This window comes from Somniosus microcephalus, chromosome 3 (genome assembly GCF_052327205.1).
Source record: "Somniosus microcephalus isolate GS21.2 chromosome 3, FLI_Smic_1.0, whole genome shotgun sequence".
Classification (NCBI taxonomy): Eukaryota; Metazoa; Chordata; class Chondrichthyes; order Squaliformes; family Somniosidae; genus Somniosus; species Somniosus microcephalus.
In genome coordinates this window covers 349,559,608-349,581,682 of record NC_140989.1, presented here as the reverse complement: position 1 = coordinate 349,581,682, position 22,075 = coordinate 349,559,608, and the positions used below count along the sequence as shown (strand labels likewise).

At 46.4% G+C, this 22,075-nt stretch overlaps 1 protein-coding gene across 1 annotated transcript in view; it reads left to right on the top strand.

Moving 5' to 3' along the window:
• hfm1 (helicase for meiosis 1) overlaps positions 1-22,075 on the top strand; it is a 181,819-nt gene that overhangs the window by 14,151 nt on the left and 145,593 nt on the right. The window contains exons 3-6 of the mRNA XM_085983383.1: positions 11,372-11,705; positions 15,732-15,967; positions 20,033-20,080; positions 20,629-20,699. Coding sequence (XP_085839509.1) covers positions 11,372-11,705; positions 15,732-15,967; positions 20,033-20,080; positions 20,629-20,699 — 689 coding nt within the window. The remainder of the gene's footprint in view (positions 1-11,371; positions 11,706-15,731; positions 15,968-20,032; positions 20,081-20,628; positions 20,700-22,075) is intronic.

The following is a 22,075-nucleotide window of genomic DNA, read 5'->3' as shown; positions in this document are numbered from 1 at the left end:
TAGTGGGAACAGCCTTTCCTCGTCTAGCCTATCCAAACCCGTCATAATCTTGTACACTTCTATCAAATCACCCCTCAAACTCCTTTGCTCTAATGAAAACAAATCCAGCTTCTCCAACCTGTCCTTGTAGCTAAGATTCCCCCATCCCCGGAACCATTCTGGTAAATCTCTGCACCCTCTCAAGTGCCTTCACAACCTTCCTAAAGTGTGGTGACCAGAACTGGATGCAATACTCCAGTTGTGGCCTAACCAGCGCTTTATAAAGGTTCAGCATAACTTCTCTACTTTTGTACTCAATACCTCTATTTATGAAGCCCAAGTTCCCACATGCTTTGCTAACCACACTCTCAATATGTCCTGCCACCTTCAGGGACCTGTGCACATTAACTCTGAGGTCCCTCTGTCCCTGCAGTTCACACTGCTGCATTTTACTCTACATTTTCATCATATATATATACTACAGGGCAGATTTAATGAGGTTCTGCTGCCGTGAGCGCAGGGTGCGAAATTGAGCATGCAGGCTAGCTTGCCTCATTTACAGTAGGTTGCATTTCCTGGTCAGGAAAAATGCCAGCATTTTTCAGTCTGCAATGGTGGCCAGCACAAACCTCCTAAGGCTCCTAAAATTATTCAAATAGGCCTCTCATTGACTACACAGCAAGCTACCACCAGTGTAAAGCCATAGCTGTGCTACAAGCTTATGTTAATTTTTCAAATGCTGATCCTGCAAAATTAGGTAGCCACTTCAATAACATTAGAGATTAAACTTTCTAACCAAAAATTACACGGTTTTATTCATCTTTTAGAAGCCTATTCCAGCAGGCCAGGCCATCCACACATTACAGAACTAGTTCAAATTGGCAAGCACTGCTGCCAGTGAGAAAGCAGCTAGAAAACCACAAAGTCAATGAAGGACCTAGAACAGTTTCACTTTCTGCTCTTTTTGCCATACTTTATCACTATTCAGTTTTGGGGTTGCTTTCAATGTATTCCAACTGCTTTACAGGTAAAATGTGTAAATTTAAAATATATCCAACTGATAGTAAATCATGTGCAAGTGTTTGAAGATAAGCAGGTAAGAGAAAAACAGCCTGGAAAAGCTGGTCATGACACACATAAGCAGCATCATATCCGATTCCTTGGACCCGTTCCAGTTCGCATATAGGGCGAACAGGTCTGTAGACGATGCCATCTCCCTAACACTACACACTGCCCTGGAACACCTAGACAGGAGGGACACTTAAGTCAGACTGTTGTTCATTGATTACAGCTCTGCATTTAATACTATTATTCCCTCCAAGCTGATCCTGAAACTGAGGGACCTAGGCCTGGGCATCCCCATCTGCAATTGGATTCTGGATTTCCTGACTGGTAGGCCTCAAGTGGTGAAAATAGGGAACAACACCTCATCCACTCTGCTGCCTCAGTCCTTGGCTGTACTCTCTGTTTACACATGACTGTACAGCCATACACAGCAACAACCGGATTATCAAGTTTGCCGACGACACCACAGTAATTGGCCTGATAAGCAACGATGACGAGACGGAGTACAGAGATGAGATAGTCCAGCTGATGAGATGGTGCAATGACAGCAATCTTGCCCTGAACGTTGGCAAGACTAAGGAGCTCATCGTGGACTTCAGAAGCCACCGAGGGAACCATCGCCCCATCAGCATAGATGGGACACCAGTGGAAGTCGTCAGTTGCTTCCGATTCCTGGGACTGCAGATCTCTGATGACCTGGCCTGGAACCATAATACTGAGGCTATGCTGAAGAAGGCACACCAGTGCCTCTACCCTCTACAGTGCCTGAGGAAATGCGGCATAAGCACACAGTGGCTTGTGAACTTTTACCGCGGCACCATAGAGAGTGTCCTGACGAGTGGTGTCAATGTGTGGTATGGTAACACCACTGCACAGAACAAGAAAGCCATCCAGAGAGTTGTGAATAAGGCAGAAAAGATCATCGGGTGTGCACTTCCGTCCATCGAGGAGATCTTCCAGACCAGGTGCCAGAACAAGGCCCGCTCCATCATCCAGGACCCCAATCACCCTGGGCACAAACTGTTCTCCCTCCTGCGGTCCGGACGTCGGTACCGCAGCATCCGAACCAGGACCAGCAGGTTTAAGAACAGTTTCTATCCACAGGCAGTGCGCCTACTGAACTGCTAATCGCACTGCCCCACATATTATAGTTATATGTTTATGTAAATATATATATTATATACTTATATTACCATATATTTATCATATTACATTACTATTATTTCCAGTGGTAAATGAGGCTTTTTTGCACTATTCATCATATCCTGCAACTTGGACTGTTATTGCTATACTTTCTGCTTAATTGCTTATTGTTTTTATTTATACTTGGTTTTTACTTTTTGCTTTTATATTTATATGCTTGTATTGTGGGAGTGAGTGGGGAGTAAGCATTCCATTGTACTAGTTACATATGGCAATAAAATGATCTTGAATCTTGAATCTTGAATAAATCCTCAGAGTAACTTAGTGGAAAGTGAAGGTTAAACTTATTACATAAATGTTTGACAAGATGGAGTTTTATAAAAGCTGAAGGAGACAACACAGCCAGAAGTGAAAAGAAAAAGTCAAAGATGATAAAGAAATGAGAAACAGTTCTGAGAATGGTTTTTTTAAACTATAAAGTAGTTAAAGAATAAATCCAGAGTACTCTAGATATTTTTTGTTTTGGAATTATATAATTGTTAAAAAACAGATACTTTGTATGCTTCATAGAATCAGAGAATGGTTACAGAACAGAAGGTGGCCATTCGGCCCGTCGAGCTCGTGCCGGCTCTCTGCCAGAGCACTTCAGCCAGTCCCACTCCCCCGCCCTTTCCCCGTAGCCCTGCAATTTTTTTTCCTTCAGGTACTTATCCAACTCCCTTTTTGAAAGCCGTGATTGAGTCTGCCTCCACCACCCTTTCAGAGAATGCATTCCAGATCCTAACTACTTGCTACGTAAATTTTTTTTTTCTTAAGTCACCTTTGGTTCTTTTGCCAATCACCTTATTTCTTTGTCCCCTGGTTCTCAACGCTTCTGCCAGTGGGAACAGTTTCCCTCTATCTACTCTGTCCAGACCCCTCATGATATTGAACACCCCTATCAAATCTCCTCTCAATCTTCTCTGCTCTAAGGAGAATAACCCCAGCTTCTCCAGTCTATCCACGTAACTGAAGTCCCTCATCCCTGAAATCATTCTCGTAAATCTTTTCTGCACCCTCTCTAAGACCTTTACATGCTTCCTAAAGTGCGGTGCCCAGAATTGGACACAATACTCCAGTTGAGGCCGAACCGGTGTTTTATACAGGTTCATCATAATTTCCAAGCTTTTGTACTCTATACCTCTAGTCATGAAGCCCAGCATCCCGTAAGCTTTTTTAACTGCTTTCTCAACCTGCCCTGCCACCTTCAAGGATTTGTGTACCTATGCCCCCAGGTCTCTCTGTTCATGCACCCCCTTTAGAATTGTACCCTTTATTTTATATTTGCTCTCCTCGTTCTTTCTACCAAATTGTATCACTTTGCACTTTTCTACGTTAAATTTCATCTTCCACGTGTCCGCCCATTCCACCAGCCTGTCTATGTCCTCTTGAATGTCTATCACTATCCTCCTCACTGTTCACTATACTTCCAAGTTTTGTGCCATCTGCAAATTTTGAATTTGTGCCCTGTACACCCACATTCAAGTCATTAATATATATCAAGAAAAGCAGTGGTCCTAGTACCGACCCCTGGGGTGCACCACTGTGTACCTTCTCCAGTCCGAAAAATAACCGTTCACCACTACTCTCTGTTTCCTGTCACTAAGCCACTTTCGTATCCATGCTGTCACTGTCCCTTTTATTCCATGGGCTTCAACTTTGCTGGCAAGCCTATTATGTGGCTGATGCGCTATCAATTACTCATAAAAGACTGAGAGTTAAGAGAGTAACTAAAGGCTTTTATTAACAAAAGAATGAAGGTCTGCCTCGAGTGGTCAACCGGTCCAGAAATACAAAGGGCTGGGGAGCAGTCACCTTTATACTAGGACTTGTGGGAGGAGTCAGCCGAGGCATGTCCAGGCATGTACACAGTGGAATACAAACAGTGGTTTACCACATTCACCCCTTGTTTAAAATTGAGTCCGGCGGGGTGAAGTGTATTAAAAGTTAGTGTATTGGAGTCTCTCCGGAGGTCTTGTCTGCCGCTGTGATCGGCGTGGCGACGGCAGGGGTAGTGGAGCTTCCGGCGTCGAGTCCTGCGTAGGCTGTGGCACAGGCGTGTCGTCCTCGTAGATGTCGAGCGGGTCGCGGGGCCCAGGCCTGCCGTCTGCTGGGGCTGGATATCGGATCGTGGGGGGGGGTGGTAGTGAGTAGTGGGTTACTGCGGCCCCCGAGGGTGCAAGGTCTCTTATGGAGACTGTGTCCTCCCGCCCGTCCGGGTATGCAATGTAAGCATACTGGGGGTTGGCGTGGAGGAGGTCGACCCTCTCGACCAGGGGGTCCGTTTTATGGGTCCTCACGTGCCTTCTCAGTAGGACCGGCCCTGGGGACGTCAGCCATGGCGGTAGCGATGTCCCCGATGTGGACTTCCTTGGGAAGACAAACATTTTCTGATGAGGGGTGGCGTTAGTGGCAGTGCAGAGCAGTGACCGAATAGAGTGGAGCGCATCGGGGAGCACATCCTGCCAGCGGGAGGTTGGAAGGCCCCTAGACTTTAAGGCTAGCAGGGCGGCTTTCCAAACTGTCGCATTTTCTCTTTCCACCTGTCCGTTCCCCCGGGGGTTGTAACTGGTGGTCCTGCTTGTGGCAATACCCCTAGTTAGCAGGTACTGACGGAGTTCGTCGCTCATAAACGATGAGCCCCGGTCGCTATGGATATAGCTGGGGAAACCGAACAGGGTGAAGAGGTCGTTCAGACATTTAATGACCGTGGCACTGGTCATGTCCGGGCAGGGGATGGCGAACGGGAAATGGGAGTACTCATCAATAATATTGAGGAAGTACACATTGCGGTTGGAGGAGGGGAGAGGCCCTTTAAAATCAACGCTCAGGTGCTCGAAGGGGCGAGTGGCTTTTATCAGGTGGGCCCTGTCTGGTCTATAAAAGTGCGGTTTGCACTCAGCGCAGACTTGGCAGTTCCTGGTCATGGTCCTGACCTCCTCAATAGAGTAAGGCAGGTTGCGGGCCTTGATGAAGTGGAAGAACCTGGTGACCCCCGGGTGGCAGAGGTCATTGTGGAGGGCCCGCAGTCTATCGATCTGCGCGCTGGCGCAGGTGCCACGCGATAGCGCATCCGGGGGTTCATTGAGCTTCCCGGGCCGGTACAAGATCTCGTAATTGTAGGTGGAAAGTTCGATTCTCCACCTCAAGATCTTGTCATTTTTGATTTTGCCCCTCTGCTTGTTGTTAAACATGAAAGCAACTGAATGTTAGTCAGTGAGCAGGGTAAATCGTTTTCCGGCCAGGTAGTGCCTCCAATGACGCACAGCCTCCACAATCGCCTGAGCCTCCTTCTCAACAGCGGAGTGTCTGGTCTCCGGGCCTTGGAGGGTTCATGAAAAGAAGGCCACGGGTCTCCCCGCCTGATTGAGGGTAGCGGCCAGGGCAAAGTCGGACGCGTCGCTTTCCACCTGGAAGGGGATGGATTCGTCCACTGCGTGCATGGTGGCTTTGGCAATGTCTTCCTTGATACGGTGGAAGGCTAAGCGGGCCTCTGCCGTCTAGGGAAAAGAGGTGGACTTGATCAGCGGATGGGCCTTGTCCGCATAGTAGGGGACCCACTGGGCATAATAGGAGAAAAACCCTAGGCACCTCTTCAGGGCCTTGAGGCAGTGGGGCAGTGGGAGTTCCATAAGGGGACGCATCCGGTCGGGGTCGGGGCCGATGACTCCGTGTTCCACAACACAGCCAAGGATGGCGAGGCGGTTTGTGCGGAATATGCACTTCTCCTTGTTATCTGTCAGGTTCAGGAGTTGGGCGGTGCGGAGGAATTTTTCGAGGTTTGCGTCATGGTCCTGCAAGTCACGGCCGCAGATGGTCACATTGTCCAGATATGGGAAAGTGGCCTGCAACGCATTTTGATCTACCATCCAGTCCATCTCCCTTTGGAAGACGGAGACCCCGTTGGTGACGCCAAAGGGAACCCTGAGGAAGTGGTAGAGGCGGCCGTTTGCCTCAAAGGCAGTATACTGGCGGTCCTCAGGGCGGATAGGGAGCTGGTGGTACGCTGATTTCAGGTCAATGGTCGAGAAGACGCGGTACTGCGCGATCTGGTTGACCATATCAGCTATGCGGGGGAGTGGGTAGGCGTCCAGCAGGGTGTAGCGATTTATTGTCTGGCTGTAGTCGATGACCAGGCGCTGCTTCTCGCCGGTCTTAACGACCACAACCTGGGCTCGCCAGGGGCTGGTGCTGCCCTCAATAATCCCTTCCTTCAGGAGCCGCTCCACTTCGGTTTTAATGAAAACCCTGTCCCCGGCACTGTATCGCCTGCTCTTTGTGGCGATGGGCTTACAGTCGGGGGTGAGGTTAGCAAACAGTGGGGGGGGGGGTGACTCTGAGTGTGGAGAGGTTGCACCTGGTGCGCGGCGGGCAATTTGGGAGCAGCTGGCTGCGGACTGTGAGTGGGGGTAGGGGTCCACCGTACGCCATCGTAACACTTTTAAGGTGGCACTGAAAATCTAACCCCAGCAGGACGGCAGCGCAGAGGTCGGGCAGGACCAGAAGTTTAAAATGATCGTACACGGTCCCGTCTACTACGAGTGTCACTACGCAGTAGCCGCCGATGTCCGCCGACTGGGACTCGGAGGCCATAGAAATCCGCTGGTGCGCAGGCAGGACTGGGAGAGAGCAACGCCGCACCGTGTCGGGGTGGATGAAGCTCTCCGTGCTCCCAGAGTCAAAAAGGCAGATTGTATCGTGGCCATTTACCTTAATGTCCATTGTGGAACTGGCCAGCTGGTGCGGTCTCGCTTGGTCCAGTGTAACGGATGCCAGCGTAGGGGTCGGTGTGTCGCTGCGGGTATCAGATGAGGCGGTGTTGGGGGCCTGCTGCGTTCCGGCTGTCGTCCAAGATGGCGGCGTCCATGATCCCCATGTGGCTGGAGGCGTCCAAAATGGCTGCTGTACCGGTGGTTCGCACATGGCCGGGGAGGCCCAAGATGGCGGCCTGCATGGCCCACACGCGGCGCTGCTGGGGTTCGGGGTGGCTTTGGCCCTGCAGACGTTAGCGTAGTGTCCCTTCTTCCCGCAGCCCGAGCAGATCGCGTTTTTCGCCGGGCAGCGCGCTCTGGGGTGTTTTGCCTGGCCACAGAAGTAGCATTTCTGGCCTTGGGGCACTGCTGTCTGGCCTTGGGACACTGCTGCGGTAGTTGGGCCATTGCTGGGGTGTGGCTGGGGTGGCACGGCGCTATGAGGCGGTCCTACCGTGTCCCAGGCTGTCATTCCCCGCGGCGTCCACGGTGCAGAGGAGTAGGCATCCATGCCCCGGTAGGCTGCATCCAATGATAGTGCGAGTTCAGAGGCCTTGTTGAGGTCGAGGTCACTCTGCTCCAACAGTCGCTGTCGGGTGTAATTGGATCTGTGGCCCGCTACAAAAGCGTCCCGGATAAGTTCCTCTGTGTACACGGCGGCCTTTACATCCTTACAACCACAGGCCCGGCCAAGCACAGACAGTGCCTGAAGGTATTCCACGGTCGATTCCCCAGGTTGTTGTTTACGACTCCCCAGAAAGTGCCTGACGTACACTTCGTTCACTGGGCGCATGTACTGGTCCTTGAGGAGCTTGATAGCGTCCGCGTACGAGGTCGCGTCTTGGATGACCGAGTACACTCGGTGGTTCACTTTGGAGGTCAGGACATCCAGTTTGTCCTCGTCCGATTTGATTGCTGCGGAGGCGGTCAGGAATTTTTCGAAACACTTATGCCAGTGAGTAAACTTGGTGGATGAGTCCGCCTCCCGATGATCTAAGTCCAGGCATGCTGGTGTGAGGATCTTCTCCATTATAAAAATTTTGTTAATAAAATTGATGCGCTATCAATTACTCATAAAAGACTGAGGCCTAGAAATTGAGTGGGGTTAGCGCCCATTTTGAGGCGCTAGAGGGCCTAGCGCCGCAAGTACAGCCGATTGAGAAATTCACTTGGGCGCTGCCATCGGCGTTAGCCGGTTGCGCTGCGCCGGCACCGATGACGTCATCGGTGTGCGCAGCGTCCCGGTTGCCGTGGCAACGCGCCCGAACGCCGAAATTGAGTTGCGGCCGCCTCGCCCGTGGCAGCCGCAACCAACGATTTTTCAAAAGTTCGCTACGGGTCTTAGCGCCGGCGCATTAAGGTCGCGCGGCGTCCGGCCGCTTTCCCGGCGGCCGCCTGCCCGCACCTCCCTCCCCGGACTCCTCCAACACCCCCCCACGGCACAGATGCGTGTGGGCCACGAACCCGGCACTTCTCCGAGGTGCCGGGCTCATTTTTCTCCACAGATCAACGGCCAGCGGTCGGGTGCAGGCAGCTCCTCCTTAACGGAAGGAGGAGGCCTGCACTTCCCCAGCCTGCCGCACCGCATCGGGTGCCGCAGCGGCGGATTAGCGCCGCAATGCGGCAGTCAGCACCCATTGCGAGGCGCTGACACCCTCCAGTAGCGCCGGCAGCCGTCTGGGCGTGGCGCTACTGAATTTTTGGCGCGCGCAGGGGGACTTAGCGCCGGCGCTAAATTTCCGGCGCTAAAGCCCTGGCGCGGCGCCAACTCAATTTCTAGGCCTGAGAGTTAAGAGAGTAACTAAAGGCTTTTATTAACAAAAGAATGAAGGTCTGCCTCGAGTGGTCGACCGGTCCAGAAATACAAAGGGCTGGGGAGCAGTCACCTTTATACTAGGACTTGTGGGAGGAGTCAGCCGAGGCATGTCCAGGCATGTACACAGTGGAATACAAACAGTGGTTTACCACAGTGGCCCTTTGTCGAACACCTTTTGGAAATCCATGTACACCATGTCCACTGCATTGCCCTCATCAAACCTCTCTGTTACCTCATCAAAAAACTCAATCAAGTTGGTTAAACATGATTTTCTTTTAACAAATTCCTGCTGGCTTTCCTTAATTAATCCACACTTGTCCAAGTGACTGTTAATTTTGTCCCTGATTATTGTTTCTAAAAGCTTCCCCAATACCGAGGCTAAACTGACTGGCCCATAGTTGCTGGATTTATCTTTACACCCTTTTTTGAACAAGGTTGTAACATTTGCAATTCTCTAGTCCTCTGGCACCACCCCCGTTTCTAAGGGGGATTGGAAGATTATGGCCAGTACCTCTACGATTTCTTCCTTCACTTCCCTCAGCATCCTTGGATGCATCCCACCTGGTCCTGGTGACTTATCTACTTTTAAGTACAGCCAGCCTTTCTAGTAACTCCTCTTTATCAATTTTTATCCTATCCAGTATCTTCTCTACCTCCTCCTTCACTATGTCTGTGACATCATCTTCTTCCTTGGTGAAGACAGATGCAAAGTACTCATTTAGTACCTCAGCCATACCCTCTGCCTCCATGCATAGGTCTCCTTTTTGGTCCCTAATCAGCCCTGCACTCTCTCTTACTGCCCGTTTACTATTTATATGCATATAAAAGACTTTTGGATTACCTTTTATGTTAGCTGCTATTCTATTTTCATACCCTCTCTTTGCCCCTCTTATTTTCTTTTTCACTTCTCCTCTGAACTTTCTATATTTAGCCTGATTCTCAGATGTATTCTCAACCTGACATCTGTCATACGCGCTCTTTTTCTGCTTCATCTTACTCTCTATCTCTTTCATCATCCAGGGAGCTCTGACTTTAGTTGCCCTACCTTTCCGCCTAGTGGGAATGTACCTCGATTGTACCCAAACTATTTCCTATTTCAAGGCAGCCCATTGTTCCATTACAGTTTTGCCTGCCAATCTTTGATTCCAATTTACCCAGGCCAGATCCGCTCTCATCTCACTGAAATTGGCCTTCCTCCAATCAAGTATTTTTACTCTAGGTTGCTCCCTGTCCTTTTCCATAGCTAATCTAAACCTTATGATACTATGATTACTGTTCCCTAAATGTTCCCCTACTGACACTTGCTCCACTTGACCCACCTCATTCCCCAGAACCAGATCCAGCAACGCCTCCTTCCTCGTTGGGCCGGAAACATACTGATCCAGAAAATTCTCCTGAACACACTTCAGAAATTCTTCCCCCTCTGCCCTTTACACTATTATCCCAGTCTATATTCAGATAGTTGAAGTCCCCCATTATCACTACTCTATAGTTCTTGCATCTCTCAGTAATTTCTCTGCAAATTTGCTCCTCCATATTTTTCCCACTAGTTGATTACCTATAGAATACAACTAGTAGTGTAATGGCACATCTATTATTTCCTAACTCTAGCCATATAGATTCTGTCCTTGACCCCTCCAGGACATCCTCTCTCTGCAACACTAGCATTTTCCTTAACCAATATTGCCACCCCACCTATCTTTCCGGAACACCTTATATCCAGGAATATTTAATACCCAATCCTGCCCTTTTTAAAATTTTATTCATTGATGGGATGTGGGCGCCGCTGGCTGGCTAGGCCTGCATTTAGTGCCCATCCCTAATTGCCCTGGAGAAGATGGTGGTGAGCCACCTTCTTGAACCGCTGCAGTCCATATGGTGTAGGTACACTCACAATGCTGTTAGGGAGGGAGTTCCAGGATTTTGGCCCAGCGACAGTGAAGGAACGGCAATACAGGTCCAAGTCAGGATGGTGTGTGGCTTGGAGGGGAACTTGTAGGTGGTGATGTTCCCATGCGTCTGCTGCCCGGTCTCCATTATTGCCACAACATCATATTCCCACTGTATCAAAAAAATATAGAATGAAAGAATCACAGAATTTTACAGTATAGAAAGAAGCCATTAGGCCCATGATGCCTGCATTGGCTTTCTGAAAGAGCAATCCACTTAATGTCATTCCCCTGCCCTCTTCCCCATAACCCTTAAATGTTTTAATTACCCTTAAAAGCTATTATGAACCCTACTTCCACTGCGCTTTCTGATAGAACTATCAGTTGAACCCCAGATTTGAGTCATCAGCCAGCACCGAAGCTTGGACCTGAATCATAATAGTGTGGAGAAAATATGTTAACTGCGAATGCTTGTTTGTTGTTGCTTAATCTTTACATACTGATTAAATGGAAAATTCACTGCACTGGCGCCAAAACTGGATGTATTGTATCAAACTTTTTAAATGATATTATTCTACTAATTTTACTAAGAACATTTTCTATTTTTTTACTCAGTGAAATCTTTTTGATCCTGATTTACTGATTGTCCTATCAGACGGTGTGTTTTACTTTATGCTTTATTTTTGCAGGCATCAATCAGTCACAGAAGAAATTTGTGCCACCTTTAAAGAAGAAAACTGAAAATGAATGCCAGTCACAAATGGTTTTTGATTGCCAATATATGCATACCCCAATCAAACGTAAAACATTTGAAATAGGGTTAAATAACTCCCTAAAAGATCAATCTCAGTTTAGGTTCAGAAGTGACAGTTCTATTCCTTCAACCATCCTGTTAAATGACAACAGTAAAGGTCACAGCAGACATCAGCATGAAGAGACATTTGATAATTTGAATTGTCTTAGTACTTCACATCATAACCCTGAGGAGAAGGATGAAAGTGCTAACTCTTTGTTCAGAAAAAGGTAATCTTCTTCATTTTGTATTATGCAGAGCTCCCTGTGTTTTTCTGCAGCAAGATCTGACAATGATTGTACCACTCTGGAATCAAATTTCCAAAGGAAAGAGTTTTTGATTAGGAAGTGTGCGTCAGTACAGACCTGACTTCTTACAAGCAAGCTTAGTTTTGAGGGAAAGCCCAAATAAGCAATTCAATCAGTCATGGTGATGATTAAGAGACGGGGGTGGGGGGGTAATTTTAACTTGACCCAACTGACGAGATCGGAGTGGCTGACCGTTTTACATCCCGCCTTATTTTTACTTTCCATTGACATAAAATTTGGGGTGGGGGTGTAATATAAGAACGTAAGAATTAGGAGCAGGAGTAGGCTGTATGGCCCTTCGAGCCTGCTCCGCCCTTCAATAAGATCATGGCTGATCTTCGGCCTCAACTCCACTTTCCTGCCCGATCCCCATATCCCTTGATTCCCCTAGAGTCCAAAAATCTATCTCTCTCAGCCTTGAATATACTCAGTGACTCAGCATCCACAGCCCTTTGGGGTAGAGAATGCCAAGATTCAAAACTCTCTGAATAAAGAAATTCCTCCTCATCCCAGTGTTAAATGGCCAACCCCTTATCCTGAGACTATGCCCTCTAGTTCTAGACTCTCCAGCCAGGGGAAACAACCTCTCAGCATCTACCCTGCCAATCCCCCTCATAAGAACATAGGAAATAGGAGCAGGAGTAGGCCATTCGGCCCCTCGAGCCTGCTCCGCCCTTCAATAAGATCATGGTTGATCTGATCTTGGCCTCATTCCACTTTTCTGCCTGTTCACCATAACCCTTGACTTCCCTGTAGTTCAAAAATCTGTCTATCTCCACCTTGAAGATATTCATTGAATCTGCCTCCACAGCTCTCTGGGGTAGAGAATTCCAGAGATTCACAACTCTCTGAGAGAAGAAATTCCTCCTCTCCATCTTAAATGGGTGACCCCTTATTCTGAAACTATGACCCCTAGTTCTAGATTCCTCCACGAGTGGAATCAGCCTCTCAGCATCTACGCTGTCAAGCCCCCTCAGAATCTTATGGGGGGAAAAATTTGGTTGCTCTGCGCCTCCCATTAGCGCCCTAAGAGGGCCCTAAAAGGGTGCTAATGGGGCACAAAGCAACTAGCGCTCGGGCGCAGCAATGTTTGCGCCGCTCGCGAAATTGACCAGACGCCAGTCGAGCATGCAACGCCCCGGTAGCGCCCCTGACCGGATATTGAGTGGTGCCCTCTACCTTTCCACCTGCTGCTAGCAACGACAGGTAGAGGGGAGCGTTTTGCAGCCGGGAAGAGACTGGGGGAGCACTATTTAAAGGCGACCGCTTCCTACCTTTTTTTGTTGGCGACATTTTTGCACCACGCATTCTGAGAGAGAGGGAGACTTCTGGAGAGATTCAACGCTGTGTGAAGGAGTTTTGGGTACTGAGCTGCACTTTGCAGGTTCATTTTGATTTGACCTTCCTTGCATCAATTTAGAAGAGACTATGGGGGCTGCACTCTGAGTTCTTTCCCTGGGCCTCTCCATTGTTCTTTCCAGCTGATTTAATGTACAGGTCTCTCCAGGCCGAGATTCAAGGCTGCAATGAGCAGGGTGTGGATGGAGAGCAAGATCGACCCTCCCCTTTAAGAACTGGCTGGCGCCAGTGTGTCTGTGTTCCATTGCTGACTGACATCACATGAGCTTCGCCAGCGCTCTGAGGTAGCGCCTCGCTCGTCAGCGTTAGCACCTTAAGAGAGGTGTGTAGCGCCTGATTTAGCGCTCCAATCCCCTCCAGGGGCGATAGAAGCCAAGTTTGCGGTTGGAGGTGATAATTAGCGGCAGGCGCTAAACTTTGCGCCCGGCCGATAATTGCGCTCCAAACGGGGCGATACCGAATTTCTCCTCCTCATATGTTTTAATAAGATCACCTCTCATTCTTCTAAACTCCAGTGAGTATAGGCTCAACCTTTCCTCATAAGACAACCCCTTCATCCCGGGAATCAACCTAGTGAACCTTCTCTGAACTGCCTCCAATGCAAGAATATCCCTCCTTAAATAAGGAGACCAAAACTGTACGCAGTACTCTAGGTATGGTCTCACCAATGCCCTGTGCAGTTGTAGCAAGACTTCCCTACTCAGAATCTTATATGTTTCAATGAGATCACTTCTCATCCTTCTAAACTCCAGAGAGTATAGGCCCAATCTACTCAATCACTCCTCACAGGACAACCCTCTCATCCCAGGGATCAATCTAGTGAACCTTCATTGCACCGCCTCTAAGGCAAGTATGTCCTTCCTCAGATAATGGGTCAAAATCCTGGAACTCCCTCCATAACAGCACTGTGGGAGTACCTTCACCACACGGACTGCAGCGGTTCAAGAAGGCGGCTCACCACCACCTTTTGAAGGGCAACTAGGGATGGGCAATAAGTGCTGGCCTTGCCAGTGACGCTCACATCCCATGAACGAAAAAAAAAGCTTACAGATGTATAATGGCCACTTGAGTGAGGTCCCTGAGGGCATTTGAGATCCACAAAACTGTATTCCATCAAGGAGTTTTCAATGGGAAGGAAATAAATCAGGAAAATAAATTTAAAACAAGGCTCATTTCTCTTGGCCCTGAAAAGGAGAGGCCATAAGTTCCATTTACACCATGGAGGACTTGGGAGTCCACTTCATTTGGACTAGATCATTACATTTCAATTGACGTGGGTTGTGGGCAGATCTTCCACCTGCCCCCCACATCAAGGGTGTGTGTTAGGGGAAGTTTCTGAGATTCCCTGTAAAATTTCTCACTTTGCACCCTTGGAGGGCCTCAGCGTAATTCACTCATGTTGAAACCTGGTATAAGTCCCTTTGAGGGCTTCAAAAGCTCCATTCCTTCACTAGAGTAAATACCAGAGTGGATCAATTATCTTCCTCAGAGTGAAAACAAATATTTTTTCTTCGGCCCTGTTGGACCTCTGAAGGACTCTACACTGCCTTACAAGAGCGATCGGCTCGAGCCAGGGCAGTCTCCGTTGTGTGCCCTGCAGGTTCCAGGGCAAATGACCCTGTCTCTGGCCTTGGATTCTGGTTCCTCGCATTTGTACTCTTGCAGGCGGAGCAGGGCCACATTCATAATGGAAACTGCTTATGTAAACATGGTAATTACACTGTTCCATCTCCGCACCCCCTCCCCCCCAATGTGGAGGTGTCGCAACACCACCACTGGCAGTAGGGTATAATTACAACTCGATGAGTTTACAAAGACAGTTTCCATTATAAATGTTGACATAGGAGTTTATAATGGAACATAAAAATAAGGACAGAATGTATGATTTGAAAATGGGGACCAAGTTACATCTTTGTGTCCTGGTCCAGTTATCTACTTGAGGTAAGTACATTTATTGCACTGCTTGTGGGCTAGATGGAGCAGGAGTGTTTCCCCCAGGCCCAAAAAGCTTACCTCCACGCGATCGACCGACTAACCTCCCACCGCCCTCCGTGATGTCTGATTCACCCTCCACGCTGTCTGACCCTCCACGCAGTGTCTGACCCCCCCACGATCAACTGAACCTCATCTACCCCCCTCCCCCCCACCGCGACGTCCGACCACCCACCCCCCGTGATGTCAGACTTACCTGACATCCGCTCTCCATCTGTCAATCTGGCTGGCTGTCAGGCGGGAAACCTGTTGAAAAAAATTTAAAAGACGTCCTGTGGTTAATTTCTGCAGAATATGCGGGAAATCCACACTTCCGGGTTTCCCGTCCGTAAATCATACTTTCCACCACCCTCTACTCCCCTCTCTATCTCCGGCCCCAGGTAAATAGATTTTTCTTCAAAGTACTAAACCGAAGCTTTCACCATTGATCTTTTTATCTACACATCTAAAACCAGAAAAAATACTTGAAATTGTTTTACTGCTATTTTTAAAAGTTTGATAAATAACCTCATTGTATTCATTAGCTAAATCAAAATAATGTTTTCTAAGATCTGAAATATTTGACACTTTTAAATGTACTTCTCTCTTTTCTTATAGATTATTTAAAATGCCGATGCCAACCAAAGCAGCAAATCATCCAACAATTGTTAACTGCCCACCTTTTCTTGAGAACTCCCTGTTACATGATGAAGAATATGATTTTAGAAATTTTGCTGAAAAGCACAGTGAGTATGGTTTAACAGACCATACCAAACAGAAGCATCAGATTGATGCTCAGTTTCTGAAAAAAGCACATGTACTTCCCATGATGCCACAATCGCTTAATGTAAAAGGTAAGCAATATTATTATAGCAGATATAATTGGCCAAATTTTTCACCCTTTGTGACTTATAGAATCATAGAATGGTTACAGCACGGAAGAAGGCCATTCGGCCCGTCGAGCCCGTGCCGGCTCTCTGCAAGAGCACCTCAGCTAGTCCCACTCCCTCGCCCTTTCCCCGTAGCCCTGCAAATTTTTTTCTTCAGTTACTTATCCAACTCCTTTTTGAAAGCCGTGCTCGAGTCTGCCTCCACCACCCTTTCAAGCAGTGCATTCCAGATCCTAACCACTCGCTGAGTAAAAAAGTTTTTTCTTATGTCGACTTTGGTTCTTTTGCCAATCACCTTAAATCTGTGTCCTCTGGTTCTTGACCCTTCCGCCAATGGGAACAGTTTATCTCTCTCTACTCTGTCCAGACCCCTCATGATATTGAACACCTCTGTCAAATCTCCTCTCAATCTTCTCTGCTCTAAGGAGAACAACCCCAGCTTCTCCAGTCCATCCACGTAACTGAAGCCCCTCATCCCTGGAATCATTCTCGTAAATCTTTTCTGTACCCTCTCTAAGGTCTTCACATCCTTCCTAAAGTGCGATGCCCAGAATTGGACACAATACTCCAGTTGAGGCCGAACCGGTGTTTTATACAGGTTTATCATAATTTCCACACTTTTGCACTCTATACCTCTATTCCTGAAGCCCAGGATCCCATAAGCTTTTTTAACTGTTTTCTCACCCTGCCCTGCCAGCTTCAAGGATTTGTGCACATATACCCCCAGGTCTCTCTGTTCATGCACCCACTTTAGAATTGTACCCTTTATTTTATATTTGCTCTCCTCATTCTTTCTACCAAAATGTATCACTTCACACTTTTCTGCATTAAATTTAATCTGCCACATGTCCGCCCATTCCACCAGCCTGTCTATGTCCTCTTGAAGTCTATCACTATCCTCCTCACTGTTCACTATACTTCCAAGTTTTGTGTCACCTGCAGATTTTGAAATTGTGCCATGCACACCCACATCCAAGTCATTAATATATCAAGAAAAGCAGTGGTACTCGTACCGACCCCAGGGGAGCACCAATGTATATCTTCCTCCAGTCCGAAAAACAACCATTCACCACTACTCTCTGTTTCCTGTCACTTAGCCAATTTTGTTTCCATGCTGCCACTGTCCCTTTTATTCCATGGGCTTCAACTTTGCTGGCAAGCCTATTATGTGGCACTTTGTCGAAAGCCTTTTGGAAATCTACGTACACCACGTCAACCACATTGCCCTCATCAACCCTCTCTGTTACCTCATTAAAAAACTCAATCGAGTTGGTTAAACACGATTTGCCTTTAACAAATCTGCGCTGGCTTGCTTAATTAATCCATACTTGTGCAAGTGACTGTTAATTTTGTCCCTGATTATTGTTTCTAAAAGCTTCCCCACTACTGAGGTTAAACTGACCGGCCCATAGTTGCTGGGTTTATATTTACACCCTATTTTGAACAAGGGTGTAACATTTGCAATTCTCCAGTCCTCTGGCACCACCCCCGTTTCTAAGGAGGATTGGAAGATTATGGCCAGTACCTCTACGATTTCTTCCTTCACTTCCCTCAGCATCCTAGAATGCATTCCATCTGGTCCTGGTAACTTATCTACTTTTAAGTACAGTCAACCTTTCTAGTACCTCATCTTTATCAATTCTTATCCCATCCAGTATCTCCTCTACTTCCTTTACTATGCCTATGGCAGCATCCTGTTCCTTGGTGAAGACAGATACAAAGTACTTATTTAGTACCTCAGCCATACCCTCTGCATCCATGCGTAGGTCTCCTTTTTGGTCCCTAATCCGCCCTGCACCTCCTCTTGCTGCCTGTTTACTATTTATATGCATAGAGAAGACTTTTAGATTATCTTTTATGTTAGCTGCCATTCTATTCTCATACCCTCTCTTTGCCCCTCTTATTTTCTTTTCCACTTCTTCTCTGAACTTTCTATATTTAGCCTGATTCTCAGATGTATTCTCAACCTGACATCTGTCATATGTGCTCTTTTTCTGCTTCATCTTACTCTCTATCTCTTTGGTCATCCAGGGAGTTCTGACTTTTGTTGCCCTACCTTTCCGAACTATTTCCTCTTTAAAGGCAACCCATTGTTCCATTACAGCTTTGCCTGCCAGTCTTTGATTCCAATTTACCCGGGCCAGATCCGTTCTCATCCCACTGAAATTGGCCTTCCTCCAATTAAGTATTTTTACTCTATAGTGAAGGCACCAGTAATGAATGATGCAATGTCAGGAGAAAATTATGGCTGGTTTTGGAGGTTGAAAAGTCCTGTCAGTCCTTCATCGTTCAACTTGAAATAGCTGAATTAACCATTTCTATTTATTTTAATATCTTTTAAACCTCATTTAGTCCGCATTCATTTTCCTGCTTTCAAGGCTAATGAGTCCAGGGCTGGATTTCCCTCTTGCAGGATTCTGCCCACCATCCTAGTCCCATCGTGATCCCAGTTTCACTGAAGTTAACTAGTTTCCTCCGCAGGGTGGGATTCCTGGTGCTCCCCAACAAAATTCAACAATATTACAATGGCACACCCATTGTACTGCCTCACAGAGGATGAGGGGTCATTATAAGGGCAGAAGCACCTCAAAGTTTCTTTGACACATCTGGAGAAGAGGTTCTTATTAGGCTTTTGGTCCTCTAGAGGCCAAAAAGGAAAAAGTGCTCACTACTAAGCCTTCTCCCTCCAACATTGGCACTAGCAGGCTTGCTGTCTGTGCCCCAGGGTATACAACCCTTTTTCTCCTGGTCGTCCCCAGGGACAGTAGTAGGCAGAAAGTGGAGAAATTGGCTGGTTTCCTGTGCCCAGCACCTACAGTCATTGAACCTGGTGGAATGGTCGCGGTGGTGGGGAGGGCAGGTATCTACAATTCCTGCTAGGCGGGAAGGAGGAAATAGTTCCATGGGATTCGGTGATAAGCCTTCCCACCCCATTTCCCTTTATTTTTTGTTTCCATGCAGCCTGAAAAGTGCTGTATGCAATTTTGAAACCCCAGTTTTTCCTGCCTTTTCGCATATCACTCCAGCTATTTTTGTTTAATCTTGCTGTTGCACCAGCAGGATGTGCTATGGGAGTAATTCCTTCTCAGCATCCTCAGCACCAATGAAAGTGATAATGCCAGGATAAGTCGGCTTCCTGACATTGAAAGAGCAAGACTAAGAGGAAATAGCATCAGTGATGGTGTGAGGTAGGAACTGAAGGAAATGTGCTTTTAGCTAGTTGATGGAGAGGGAGGGGTTTGAGACAGATACCAGGTGCCAGGGCAGTTTGAAGCTAACACCAAGTGGTTGGGGGGAGACTAAACTGCCTAGTGAGAGGACAGGGAATTGTTTGAGGTGGAGGTGTTGCATGAACAGCTAACTCATTCTGAAAATATCCAAAAAAAATGTTCACACTTAAACAACACAAAATGTTGGTTCATAAAGGTTAGTAAAGTATTCTATAACAACGATTGACAAATATCAGCAATCATGTTTTTTCTACAACTGGTACACATTCTATTATTTCTGTGCTCTGATCTTCCTAGTTATGTGCATATACAAGAATTATAAGATAAGAAAATGTAGTTTGGTAGCTACGCACTGCCTATTCCAGCTCTTGGTTTATGACATAGCTCATGATCTATGCACTTTAGTAAATGTGAGTTGAAAGAATTAAGAAAAGAATGAATTTGCATTTATGTAGCGTCTTAATTCCTGCTCCTGATCATTTTGCAGAAACCCCTGTTAGAAAATAATTCTGTATAGATATTGGCTGAGTATAATATTGGACTCAGCTGTGAATAGTTCATCAACGCACACTGTAAAACTTAAACAAAAAGAATAGCCGCATGGTAAATTACCAAAGGCCTTCAGCAAATATACCTCCGGATGAGCCAACCCCCTCAGGAAAAGAAATTAAAGAAAAAGGAAGAAGCAAATTGGACAAAAAAATGAATGCATTTGTGCAAAAATAACTTGCAACAAAATAACAACTGAAATACTATCCAGTTTTTCTTGATTCATTATAGATTTGTAATTTTCTTATAGATGCAACAGGCAGGAGTTCAGGAACTCTGAGGGCTGTTACTGAAATTCGTATCCTTTCAGCTAGTTGTTAATAATCAAATGAAAGTGATTAATTTGTTAAAACTAAGCTATTGTATTCTTTGGCTCAAAACAGAAATAACTAGGCTTATCATTCTTTTCTTTGGTTTTAGAATAATTTTTTGAAGCAAAACATGCATAACAGCTGTAAGAAGCCAAGCAGTATGTACATTGTAATAAGGTGAAAAGACTCCTGCGTGGAGCCATTCCAAAAAATACATGAAAAGATCACAAGATGACTTAGAATAGTCTTAAAAACTAGAGCTATAGCAGGGCCCCATAATGGTAATGCACCATACAAGCTTTCCTGTTTCTTGAGGAAAGCCTTGCCACTAGATGGCAAGAGCTGCACATGCTATAACATTATTCTATTTTTAAAATGGTTACTTGCTGTAGAAAACTGGATATGTTGAGACTAGAACAGAGAGTGCGCATAGTTAAACTTTCTATTTAATTATTACACTTTTTAATGACATACTAGTTGCTAAATGCTGTAATTGAAATGGTATTGATTTGGTCCTTAACAAGCTTGTACAAAGCTGCACAATTCAGAAATGTTTTCAAAGAATTTCCTTATTTCAACTACATACAGTCCAAAGCATTAGACGATGTATGTACTGTAATTCATTGTCTAATAATGCTGCCTTTCTTCAAATTAAAGGCTTGTTAGAAAATGTATATGTGTATATATGTGGGAGAAGCACAAAAGTAAGAGTAACACTAATAGCTAAGTGGGTGTAGGACAGAATGATGCTTTTCAAAATTTAACAACTTGCTAACAATGTTGCAAAAACACATAATTTAGAAACATGAGATTCCCGAGAAAGCTATTTCATTAACGGGAATGAAAAAAGCCATCAATTACGACACTCCTACGTATTAATCTTTTAACACTTCTCAAGCAGCTAACAAATCACTTTACTGGTATAAATGTTGAAAAGTTTGTTAATCTAGCTGTGGAGTGTGCAGTGTTTGTGAGAAATGGATCAACAGCAAATTCAAACAGCCCATTTTTACAACCCAGGCCTTGGAGGCACTGATTACCACTGTTATAGAATGGCTTTAAGACTGGATGGCTGAGGATAATTCCCAGCAATATAAAGCAGACAGCAAACATAACAGGAAGTCACAGATAGAGTCAAAGTGGTGCAGCGCAAAACATATATGGACATGAAACAAAATAGTTGTTATGTAAGATGCCAAAAACACTGTACTAATACAAAGAAATGTTAGCAAGGATGTAGCAAGTAAGGTGGTAGAAGGAAAAATAACAGGATTATGAAAATCAGATTATACATGCCGAGATGGGAAAGAAAACATATTACAGGAATTAATTCCATGGGCCAAGTTTTTAAAATTCATTCTCGAGATATGAGTGTCGCTAGCAAGACCAGCATTAGTTACCCTTGAGAAGGTAATGGTGAGCCTTCTTCTTGAACCATTGTAGTCCGTGTGGTGAAGATACTCCCATGGTGCTGTTAGGTAGAGAGTTCCAGGATTTTGACCTAGCAACAATGAAGGATCGGCAATATATGTCCAAATCAGGATGGTGTGTGACTTCGAGGGGAACTTGGAGATGATGGTGTTCTCATCCACTAGCTGCCCTTGTCCTTCTAGGTGGTGGAGGTCGCGGGTTTGGGAATTGTTGTTGAAGAAGCTTTGGCGAGTTGCTGCAGTGCATCCTGTGGATGGTACACACTGCAGCCATGACGCAGCGTTGATGGAGTGAGTGGATGTTTAAAGGGGTGGATGGGCTGCCGATCAAACGGAATGCTTTGTCCTGGATGGTGTCGAGCTTCTTGAGTGTTGCTGCAGCTGGACCCATCCAGGCAAGTGGAGAGTATTCCATCACACTCCTGACTTGTGCTTTGTAGGTGGTGGAGTGGCTTTGGGGAATCAGGAGGTGAGCCACTCACCACAGAATACCCAGCCTCTGACCGCTTGTAGTAGCCACAGCATTTATGTAGCTGGTCCAGTTAAGTTTCT